The sequence below is a fragment of the Rhodamnia argentea genome, chromosome 2, assembly GCF_020921035.1.
Source record: "Rhodamnia argentea isolate NSW1041297 chromosome 2, ASM2092103v1, whole genome shotgun sequence".
NCBI classification, from domain to species: Eukaryota; Viridiplantae; Streptophyta; class Magnoliopsida; order Myrtales; family Myrtaceae; genus Rhodamnia; species Rhodamnia argentea.
The window spans coordinates 18,906,862-18,919,510 of record NC_063151.1 but is presented as its reverse complement, the minus strand read 5'-3'; the positions used below and the strand labels follow the sequence as shown (position 1 = coordinate 18,919,510).

The 12,649-nt window shown below is 44.0% G+C and overlaps 1 protein-coding gene across 1 annotated transcript; it reads left to right on the top strand.

Annotated features, from left to right (window-relative positions):
* Positions 1-7,761: 7,761 nt before the first annotated feature.
* LOC115739507 (zinc finger protein ZAT10-like) lies at positions 7,762-8,920 on the top strand. The gene has a single exon (XM_048273845.1). It carries the CDS (start codon positions 7,861-7,863, stop codon positions 8,626-8,628), a length of 768 nt encoding a protein of 255 aa, XP_048129802.1. The 5' UTR covers positions 7,762-7,860; the 3' UTR covers positions 8,629-8,920.
* Positions 8,921-12,649: the final 3,729 nt, after the last annotated feature.

Genomic DNA, 12,649 nt, shown 5'->3' with positions numbered 1-12,649 from the left:
CTTCAGAGCTCACTTTCTTAGAAAATATCGATAATTCGTCCACAAAATCAGCAAAGGGACAGAGAGAGATCTAAAAGAAGAGGGAGGAGAGGGAGAGAGTCTCTCCCTCAAGAACGAAGAAGCTGCGGGGAAAAAAAAGGGGGGGGCGGCGGCTTACCCTATGGGACAAGAGGAGCAAGAGCCAAGGAACCTCAGTTCATCGACGGCGAAAATGTTGACCGGGCGGCGAACACAAGCAAGTCAAGCTTGTGTTTTGCGCACATTGCTAAGGCTTTTTAGTTAGGAAAAATATGAGCTTTTTACACCGTACGTGTTCGATTACGAACACGTGTCTTGTTAGCAGTGTCGTGATGCGCTGTTGACCATGTCAATTGGTTGATGTTTCCATATTTAATGTGTTTATCACATGTAACACAAGATAGATGTTGAATTGAAAACGACAATCTTCTCATGTTAGTCCACGAGAAAGTGCCTTTTGTTGACGAAATCCACATGAGAAAATGTCTCCTCGCGTGCACATCAGTCCAAGATGTTCTTCCCTCTTTTGATTTTTCTTTTTTTTTAGGGATTTTGACCTAATTGCACATGATTCGGGTGCATTTAAACCGAGCATCATATTTTTCTTTTTTTGGGAAAATTTCAAGTAAGTGTTTGAGGTGGGGCTCCTCTCTCAAAAGATGGGTCAGAATGGGTATTATTTCAAATGAGGATTGAGAGATGAGTCTCATCAAGGCATGATGCGACCAAATGAGTCTCAAATAAGGTTGAGCTTGCCTGCCGCCGAGCACTTGTTTTTTTTGGCCATCGGCATAAGGTTCTTTAGTCCAATAGAAGTTATGAATATCACAAAAAATTCCGAACTTATAAACTTGAGACAAATTTATCATAGGTCGGTTTAAGTTAAATTTTACCGTCAGATTGTTGAGTTAGATAATACGTGATAGTTGACAAGTGTATCGTTTTGAGGTTTTTACCTTCCGTTTGTTATATGTGTACCGGTTTGGAGTTATTCGTGGTATCGATCCAACTTAACGGAAACTAACATATGGCAAATTTGTCACGAGTATACCAATTTGGGATTTTTGGAGGTCACAAAATTAATTTGAGTAAATTTGCTACAAGTGTATGAGTTTGGGGTTTTTTGTGATCAAAGATTAGTTTGGGGTAAATTTATGATAAATATATCAGTTTAAGATTTTTCGTGATATTAATCCAAAAGAAAAACTTTAAAAAAACAAAAAAAGAAAAGAAAAATCAAACAAGAGAAGAGAGAGAGATTGCATTTGGTTGGAGGTGCGTGCCACTGTCGTTCAGACTTCGCCGGTGACTGCTGTTAACCCCCCACTGATGATCGGCCGACGCTCGACGTCGTGACGAAGCTCGACTTCAAATTTGGCGTGGTCGAGCTCAATGCCAAGCCTTTGTGCACTCTTCAAGCTCTCTCCCTCTCTCCGACTCCTTCCTCACCAGCGGCTGCAACTTTGCCGGCGAGTGCGACCGCCTCGACGCCGCCCCACCAGCCTCCCTCGTTGAGTTCACCCCAAGCTCTGGCACCCCGGAGTTCTACCACGTGAGCATCGTTGACGGGTAAACCCCCAAAAATTAGAACCTTGAAATTAATATCTTCTCTCTTTTTCAAGTACGACTTGACGATTGAAGCTTGAAGTGGAAATGTATTGCGGTTCCGAGGGGAAGATGGAGTGAAGAATAGAGGTCAAGCTGAATGTTTTTGAATCTTTATCTTGGTTTTATTTTGGACAGAGATGTCTTGCTCCCACCGCTGGAAAAATGAAGCGCCCACCGATGGACGAAAATTTGGCCGATTGGCGAGTTTAGACCTTTATTTCAGAATAAATTGGTTACTCCACGTCATTATTTGCAAAAATGTTTACTTCAGACCTTCTTTTGACAAAGTAATCTCACTTTAGACCGTTATTTCAAATTTTCTTTATATTTTTGGACTAAGAAGCCTTTGGAATGCGCGCGGAACGCATGTGTCTACTATGGCTATGGAGAGAAAGAGAGTTGCTTCGACCACGGGAGAGTTGCTTAGTTGTTTCAGTCGGTGACGTTGGCGATCTCAATTCACTGATTGGTTGGAATTCGATTCATTCCATTTCGATGTTGGCCGACTTTGCTATGATTCACGCTGCACAAGTGGGTTGAGTTGCAGTACAGTCAGTTGAGCAACCAGCTAGAAAGGTCGTTCCTCTTAACTGTTCGGGATCAGAGTTCGTGGTGCTGACGACGACCTAACCATCATCTCATAGACCCAAAACGGGGTCGGATTCGAAGCATCCGGTTTTCGGGTCGGTCAGGCCCACCAAAGTGAACGTAGGTTTCTCCTGTCGTGTCAAACAGAGGATTAGCGATTTCCTTGGGGAATTGATCCCGATACATTCACAACCTTTCCATTTGGGTCGTCGATGAAAGCCGATTTTGCGAGTTTGGACCCACCCAACTTAGAGCACATGTATACTTTAATTTACTCGCTCATATCAATGCATATCGAGAACTGGATCTGAACTAGATAAATTTTCTCATTTTGAGTTTATAAATTTGAATAACAATGATTTGCCAGTAGTTAATTCATTCATTCGTAATAAATCTTATTAGTTCTTGGCGAACTTTTTCGTTCCAATTGATGGTACTTGAATAATAGTGTCATCTAGACATGGTCAAAATGAAATCGGGGCCCGGAACCGGCCTGGAACCGGCCCGTTGACCGGGCCCATGGTTCCTACTCATTTTTTTTTTTTAAAAGGGAGGTCCGAGGGAAAAGAGTCGTTGGGCTCGGGAACCGGCGGTTCCGAACCGAAACTGGAATCGGCCCGGAATCGCCGGTTCCACCTTTTCGTGGAACCGGAACCGGCGATTCAGTCGAACCGGCCATCTCTAGTGTCATCATATATTTCTTGGCAAAAAAAAAAGCATAAGCGGTCTCTAAACTTTGACCCAATGTGCAATATAGTTCTCGAACTTTTAATTTGATCAATATGGTCCATGAACTTTAATCCAATGTACAATGTGATTCACGAATTTTTAATTTGATCAATATAGTTCTCGAATTTTTGGAAAATGTTAAACTTAATCCCCGAACTTGAATCAATTGAATGAATACATTGAACATTTTTCTATAGTTCATAGATTAAGTTGGACATATTCCAATAATTTAGGGACCATATTTGTCAAATTAAAAGTTCGAGGATCATATTGTACATTGATTTAAAGTTCATGGACTATATTGATCAAATTAAAAGTTCAGGGACTATATTGTATATTGAGTTAAAGTTCATGGACTATTTATATCATTATCCATAAATATATTAACAATGGATTATCTTTAATAAAAAAGAATAAAAAAAGGTCCAGATGGGAAAAGGTTATTGAGGAGCGGCGCAACCACTAGCCACCATTGTCAACGGGTTTAGGATTTTTTTTAACAAATTTTCCCAATTCGAATATACACGCATGAACATAAATTGTTAGAATATGCCGGACACACGAATGGCATTGATGAATGATCGATCACACCATCATTTTGCAAATTAAATTGTTACTCATGAACTAGCTTGTAGCTACCTTAGTCCCAAGAAAGCCCCGGTTTATCAACAAAAGAACAGTGGGCCGTCGACAGATTGTGGTTTCAGCTCCGGCCATTGTTGGCGTCCATCTTGTTTTGGCAACTTTGATTGCCGAATCTGCTTACTCGGGTTCGGTCGGTCGGTCGGTCGGTCGGTCCGCGCTCTTGCAATCTTTCACATTCAAATTTTAGTAAAATTGGGTGAATTTGGCTCGCTTGAAGCACAAGTTTGCAGCCCACTTCGTATCCGGCCGAAAAAAGCAAGTGGGGCAGGCTTGGCCACCTGGTGTTTGGATTGGAAACTTCAAGCCACGTTCATGAACAGTTGAACACCTTTCGTTTCCTTCTACAAAAAAAAAAGGGTTTTAAACCTATTGGATGGATGCCACTTCCATCATAATTTTTTTAATTTGATCAATTTAGATCCGAATCTTTCGATAATTTTTCAATTTAGTTAGTCTGGACAATTTTGGCAAATTTGGGTGTCGATGTCATCAATTCTTCTTTCTCTCACTTCTGTAGAGCGCGAGAAATCGAACCCCACACCTATAATATTAGCGTCCTCACTTCCCAATCTTTTTATCAGTAGGGTCGTATGTCTATTGGCTAATTTGTCATTGAATACTATTCATTTGTAGTCGTTAATAGATGTATGTGAAATAACTTCAAGTTATTGTTTCTTCGTTTAAAAACTATTTTGCATTGAAATGATACGCCAGCAAGAACCTTAAAGCTAGTTAAGAATTCAAGAAAGCTTAGAGGCATCGCGCATGCAAACAAATCTCAAGAACCCATATTAGCATCCATTGAGTATGGTATTGACGCGCGGTGCATGTATCATGGAACGTGTAAATGAACGAATACCTTATGCTGTCCTTGGCTACCCAAATTCGATCGATCGATTTTGACGACATGATTAAACTCGAAAGATAATTGGCCACATAGTCTAAAATATATTGTAGGGCAAATGATTCGATGCTAAATCTTTTGTGCCAATTTAGTTCTAAACTTTTCGTTGATTTGTCAATTTAGTCACAACTCACAAGCCTTTAAATTATGTCATTTCAGTCTTAATCTTTTGAAATTTTTCCAATTTAGTACTAAACATATTATTTGGATAATCGTTCGAAAAGACTAGATTAACAAATTGTTAAAATATTTAGGATTAAATTGACGCAAATAAAATATTTATTAATTGAAAAATAGTCAGAATATTTAACGCTAAATTAACACAATTGAAATCTTTATAATTGAATCGAACGATCGTACAATTGGTTTATGATTTCTTGGACAATTCTCCTCAAACTCGACGGTGAACAACTGACCATTAAATAGCTAACATGGTTTTCGCGATGCACCCAACTCATTAAATTCAGTTTTGGCATAGTGTAATGAGGGTACTCTCTTTCCTTCACGAGGTCTTTGAAAAGTGTCATGAATTAAGGTGGATAATCCTAAGCCTTGGATAATCTCCTCCGGGGTCATCCAAGTACGACCAAACCAAACCGGGGGGCTGCGGATGTCCCACGTCAGCACTTTACCACGTCTCCACGCCTGTCTCCCTTCGCTTCTCCTATTATTATTATTATTGGGATTCAATTTGAACACGTAGCCCTCACTTGCCGTCCACGTAGACGCTTTCCTTGCCACGTCACTGCTGACAGGTGGTAGTGTTCCACAGAAAAGAGCAGTATTATTTCGTCCACACGTGTTCTTCTCTTTCGGTCTGGAATTGTTTGTCGGTATGATAAGTATGAAAGTTCGATGTTGCGACAGAATCCTAAAACTCTTTGGAGTTGTTCATACTTTCCCCCCCTTCCTTCCCGGAACGCGTGGCGTCTTTGAATCAAAAGACTCAAAAGCGACGGCGTTGTGTTTGCGAGGAATGATAGCCATCTCCCCCTTGCTAACGTGTTCATTGTACACGTCATCATCCGTTAATTATATCGCATAACCGCATAAGCTCTTAACGACGTAAGTAAAAATCGGTGCATCTATGTGGTCCATCCGATAAACGGACATATCCTCGTCCCCACGAGTACAAATTAACGCGCTTTTGCTGTTCGTAGCTTTGGCCTTCGCACATGTGAAAAGGATCCATTGACACGTGTTTTTAGGTGTTAGTGATCTACATAGAAGCTCTTTCTTTATATTGTTACGCTTCTTGTGTTTTTTTTTTCCTTCTCCTCTAATTCCCTTTTCGATAGATCTAATACAGCTATGAATATCACCCACGTTTATTTTTAGAGAATTCGTCACGTGGGTTAGGGTTATGTCTCTAATATAATATATAACCCACCAACCATTAATCACGGAGTCTTCACAAATCGAAATCGTGCGAAGATTTCGACCTTTTCTCGCGACGGGGTAGGGTGTTTCTCACTCGAAATTGATTATGCGTTCTTGTAATTTAGATATACACATATAATATATGTTTAATATTGTTTTTTTTTTTTTTACCTTTCAAAAAGTAGACCAACGACCAAGGACGGCGACTGTGTTTGCTTTTCTTGTGGGGGTTGAAATCGCACGTGTAGATAAAGTGACTTTCCAGATACAATGGCGAATCTGTGCGATGTTCTTCTTCTTCTTCTTCTTCTTCGTCTTCTAGAGAGAGGTGAAATTTCAGCGGGAAGTTGGAACTGAACCCACGACTCCCCCCCGGCGGAGACGCGAAACCAAAACGCAACCTTTCTTTGTCGTTTTCGCCCCCTTTACTGGTGGCATATGACGCCGACTTCATAAGTCAATGGAAGAGAACCGGTCAACTTTGCTTACCCTCCTCCAAGCCGAGTCAACTGCTTGACCTTTGACTTTTTACAGTCGCCACGGAACGAGAAGAAAAGTAAGACCGGCCGGGTGAGTTCATCGAATCCTCCCTCCCCTTCTCCCTCTCATGCTCTGCTGATTAGCATAAACTAATCATGGTTCATATACTCTAGTTGCGTGGGGACCATTTACAAAATGTGTAACAAGACCCTTAAACTTTTGATAAATTCTCGATCTAGTCTTCAAATTAACTAAAACATCCAAATTTATCGTTCCATTCATTCATATTCAATGACAACATTGAATATTTTTACATGGCGGGGAGTAAATTGAAGATGCACTAAAAATTCAAGGATCAAGTTACACATAAAGCTAAAGTTCGGGAGTCACATTAAACAAATTAAAAGTTAGAAACCACATTGCATATTTAATTAAACTTCGGGGATCACATTAAATAGCTTAAAATTTTAAGGACGGCATTATATATTTGATTAAAATTCGGGGTCTATTCGCGGCGTTTGTCCGGTTACGTAATCAGCCCGTAATAATTAGCGGGAATCCATTCACGTGGATTCCACGTAATTTTGAAGGGGCGGAGATGGATGTGCGGGCGGTGGTGGTGCCGGCGGCAGCTGCTGGGGAATCTTCCGAACCGCGTGGGGGGGGGCGGGTGAGGTTGAGAGAATTGGTACGCCCTTGTTGACTTTGAACCGGTCTCTCCCTCGCTCTTTGAAACTTGGAAACATACGGCAAGTGGTACTTCTCCCCCCCCTCCTTCGATCGATCGCACTCAATTATCACAATACTCCACCTAACATGAAAAAGGGTTACAAAAATGACGTAGTCATGAGGTGATCAATTTTTTGCCGGGCACTCCGACACGGAGTAAATTTATAGCATGTCGCCGGCGGTGCAAAAACGTTGTTGTTTACGGTGGATTCGGAGACTTTTTGTTAACAAATCTGCTCTCTCTCTCACTGAACCTCGAATCGACGGTGGATGATACGCCGGCAGCGTGCGCTCCGATTATTCCTTGTTAGTATGGGGAAAGCTTTTTCACCGTACACGTTTTGACCCGAAGAGAGAAGAAGAAGAAGCTCGGCATGGACTTTTTAGCAATTTCTGGTTATCCACCAAACTCAAATCCTCACCGCCTAAATTTCACCAACCTAAATCTCACCCATCTCACTTTTTTTTTTTTTTTTTATATATTATATAATAAATTTTTTTAATTTTATTTTCCAAAGGGGGAAAAGGGATGAAAAATGAAGAAAATGGGGTCCACTTGGGAAAACGCAAGCACAGCTCCTTGCCCACTTCACTCTCCTTCCCTCCACTTGTCACGCAACTTCCTCTCTCTCTTCCTCCTCTCGCTTTGTATAAGAATCCCTCCACAGCCTCACTTCACTCTTCACTCTCATCCTAGAAAACAAACCTTCTCTCTCTCTCTCTCTTTACCCTCCACAACCGCCGCCTCCACCGCCCAACTTCTCTCTCTTCTCGCCGCCATGGCTTTGGAAGCCCTCAGCTCCCCCACCACTCCCTCCCCGCCCTTCCACTTCATGAAGGACTCCTCCTCCTCCGCCTACGACCTCCACTTCGCCGAGCCCTGGGCCAAGCGCAAGCGCTCCAAGCGCACCCACAACCCTCCCACCGAGGAGGAGTACCTCGCCCTCTGCCTCGTCATGCTCGCCCGCAGCCGCCCCGTCAGGAACTCCTCCTCCTCCACCACCACCTCCGCAGCCGGCCACCCGCCTCCTCTCCCCTCCGAGCCCAAGGCGACCTACAAGTGCCCCGTCTGCGACAAGGCCTTCTCCTCTTACCAGGCCCTGGGCGGCCACAAGGCCAGCCACCGCAAGCTCGCGTCCCCGGCCAACGGCGTCGTATGCGGGAGCGGGGACGAGCAGCCGACCACCTCGACCTCCACGGCCACGACCTCCTCCGGGAAGACCCACGAGTGCTCGATCTGCCACAAGAGCTTCCCCTCCGGCCAGGCCCTCGGCGGGCACAAGCGATGCCACTACGAGGCCCCCGCCCGCCCCCTCGCCCCCGCCCCCGCCCCCGCCCCGGCCACCAGCGGGGTGAGCGTCTCGGAGGGCGTGGGTTCCACGCACACGCTGAGCCAGGGGCACCGCGAGTTCGATCTGAACATCCCGGCGCTGCCGGAGTTCTCCCCAAGGTTCGTGGTCTCCGGCGCCGACGACGAGGTGGAGAGCCCGCACCCTTCCAAGAAGGCCCGGTTCTTGGCGCAGCCGGTGAAGATGGAAGCGGCGTGAAATGGGTCGAATCGGAAACCCACGGAAAACAGAAAACCGGATCGGCAAAACGGAATTCGATAGATTTTCAGATAGAATTTACGGAATTTACTAGAAACGATTTGTTTGTTTTTTTTTTTTTAATGGTTCGTCTTTTCTTGTTGGTTGTGTGATGGGGAGAGAGTTCTTGGTGGGTGGGAGGTGTACATAGTACATACAGCTTCCACCACGGGGGAGTTGCTTAGTTGTTTCAGTCGGTGACGTAGGCGATGTCAATTCATTGATTGGTTGGAATTCAATTCATTCGATTTCTTTCTATATTATTCTCGCCCACTTTACTTCCACGTTTTGATTTTCGCATTAGTATAAGTATATATGGTGATCCAATTCGCTACGTATCTGAAGAAAAGTACGAAACTTCCCGAGTTGAGTTCCGTCCAGTAGCTGATCGATCAATCGACGGTTCAAGCAAAAAAGGGAGACGTGTGAATCTGACCATCCCGCGGAGAGGCTGGCGTGCTTTTGCTGCTCCGCGACGCTCTCCGGCGGTCACCAGTCAGCGAATCTCGGCAGCCGGGAAGGCGGCTTGAAGTCGCTTACGGGCACCCGATTACATCAATTTGATTGGATGAATTGTAGTTCATTCCCATTTCGATCTTTGCCGACTTAGGAGCTTTACGCGTTTTGATTTTCCGGTATTAGAGCATGGCAGCAAAGTAATTCATGCAAGCACGAGCGGGCTGAGTTGTGGTACAATCAGTTGAGCAACCGGATGAAAAGTCGTTGCTATTTAACGGTTCAAGCAAAACGGGGCGTGTGAGAGTTTGGACCCGGTCGTCCCCCCACCCGGGACGCGCATGCGGCATTGCATGGGACGGTTCCGGATCAGATCTCGTGGTGCTGACGACGACCCAACCATCTTCTCGTAGACCCAAAAAGGGGGTCGGGTTCGAAGCATCTGATTTTCTGGTCGGTCAGGCCCACCAAAGCGAACGTGGGTTTTTTCCTTGCCGCGTCAAGCGGAGAATTAGCGATTTCCGTCTTAAATTAATCCCATTCTCAAACTTGTGACCCCGGGTCATCGAAGAGAGATGGGTACTCGCAAGTTGGATCCGCCCACCTCAAAGCACACGTATACTTAAATTCCCTCGCTCACATCATGACATAGAGGGGAATAGACAACACGACCTTTGTTAAATCTTGTCATTACGAGTAAGTGAACTTGAATAACAATGACCTATTTGTAGTAAATTTTTATTCATTCATAATTAACCTTATTTATTCATGGTGAATTTTTTCCATTCCAATTTATGTTACTTGAATAAACGTTTTATCAAATATTTATATTTCATGATTGTATTGGATCATTTTCAATAATAAAAAAGAAAAGAAAAGAAAAGTGAAGATGAGGAAAGGTTAATGAGCGGTGGTGCAACCACTGGCCGCCACCGCCGGAGCAGTGGCGAGGGGTGCTTGAGAGTACGGCGAGATCCTCTCCAACCGCGGGCGAGGTCGTACGCTACCCTTGGCACAAATCAGACAAAGGTTACAAGACCCTCCTCACCAAGAAGGGCCGCGACACCCTTCCTTGCTCTCGGCAACCATGTTGCCACTCTTGCCAAATATGTGGCCATGGTCGCTTGCTCCCCTTGCCTCGACTACGATGGGTTCCTTCCTCGTTCCTAGTCGCAACTCACCACATAATTTTTTTAAATTATTTTTAAAATCAACAAATTATTTCTTAAAATATTTAAGAATTCTTTTAGGGTGCGTTTATTTCACGAAAAAATTTATGATAAACGAAAACACTTTTCGGGAAATTATTTTTCAGGAAAATGGTTAGTTTGTCTTTATTTGGTGAAATGCGGTTGAAAATGTTTTCTGGTGTTTGTATCTCATTTAGAAAATGATTTCAACTTCTTGACTTTATCTAGGGCAAAAAAAAAAAAAAAAATTCATATTTTTAAATTACTTTTTAATTTTTGAACTTCTTTATTTTTTTCTCCCTTCTTCCTCAGCTAATTGCCGGGCCTCATATGGCAGCGAGCTCGAGGCTTGCTAGATCCCAACGAGCTCGAGTCAGATCAATCTCGGCAAGCCTCTAGCTAGAGGCCGGCGATCAAGGCCAAATCCAGCAAGTTCGCCTGGCCGCGCCAATGGCCGGTCACCGTCGATCCGTGAGGGCCTGCGACCGGCCAAGGGAAAAGATGAAAAATAGAAAAATAAAAATAAACATAATACTATAAAATATCAATATTAAGTTTCTTTTGAAATCAACTTCAAATCAAGTCAAGCTTGAGCTACTCGAGTATCTTGCCGACTCGTACTCGAGTTTGTCGATTTTTAGCTCGACAGGCTTGCAAGCGTAACGGAGTTTTCGTTGTTTTTTCCAAAATATAAACACGCACCCACACTATTTGAACTTTTGTAAGATCAAGGTCAAGCTCGAGTTCCTTCACGATTTATTGTAATTGAGACGAACTCGACCATAAATTTTAATACTCATTCTAGTTCGAACCAAGTTTTGAGCATCGAGCTTGCAAGCCCAGTCGAGCTCGGCTGTCCGGGCTCGACTCAACTCAAGTACATATCTAATCTCAACAAGCACATTACTCGTTACATCTTGTCTACTCACGAGAGGGAAAATTATCTTTCATACCAGCATTCTCTCCACCACGATTCAAACATCATAAGAAGAAGCTCGTGCCGCCGCACCCGAAACTCATCTCGCCGCCCTAATCGCGTTTCATCCGCGCGCGACGATGCCCCCACACCGAAATAGGAAAAAAATTGGCCTAGCTAATCAGACATAGTACAGAAGATAGCGAGAGCCATGAGCAAACGCATGATCTAGGTGGGCTCCCAGCCTGTGTACATTTACACATGGGGAGGACACACAAAACAAATTTCCCACTTAAACGCACGTATTTGCCGGTCGCCCACATGTGCTCATCCGGATTTTTTCGATTCTTGACCACGAAACGACACTGGGAAAAGGCGCCTCAAATGAACGCGTAATCGCAGAAAGTTTCTCCTCTCTTTCCCCAGATAAGCTCTCCCACTTTTTCCAGCTCAAATGAACAAAACGACCCCACGTTTTCAGTGGCCAAAGACTGGACATGTGTGGCTGCTGGCACTGAATCAAAGTGCTGAGCTTCAGTGGCGCAATTTGGCCGACAGAAGAAACCTCGGCGGCATGAATTTGTATTATATTTATATTCGCTTGGTCGGCCGAGGAAAGAGGGAAAAAACCAGCCGTCCCCCTAGGAGGAAGTCGGCAATTTTGGGTTGGCTTTGGTAGGCCACAGGACATCGAATTGAAAAGTGAGGAGACGGTTCATGTGACCAAATCCTTTTCCGTTCTTCTTATCATCTTTTGAGATCACGTAGTAGTGTGTCTTGAACTTTTTAAAGCCGCCGATTCTGTCCCGAACTTTAGCAATTGTATTTGGACTTCCGAATTAGACGAGTACGGTGCGATTTGCTGACCGCATGAGTGGCCTATTTAGAAGCGGAAGGCACCCGGACAATTATTGTCATTCTTTTCCTTTTTAATTTGACGTGATAAACTATTATTTCATTTTTATGGGCAGGCAGGGGCAAGTTAGGATGCCCCGTCTTCGTTCAAAAGTTACTGTTGGTATGGGCTTACGGCCTTTTAATACGGATTAGGAGTTGATTTATTGATCACGTGAAAACCATAAAGAGGACCGTTAAAGTTTAACTAATTTGGCGAGTCGGTTTCTTTTGAGATACCCCGATAATAACAAAAATTAATCGAAACATATTTGACGGAACTCTTTCTCCTCCTCCTCCTTTTGACAACCTCTTATTTCTACTGTGCGAAGGTGCGGCTCCATATATGGAAAACGGCAAGAGATTCCTTTTACGCTTAGGAACCTTCTCAGTGATCAGATCCGGGCCAAGTTCTCTGTACCCTTTGACCGTACGGCGACGTCAAGACTTGACTGGCACCTCCCTTCTGGTTTGGCGGGCGGAACGCACGTTTTCCACGTCAAAAAATACACACACACACATCCAC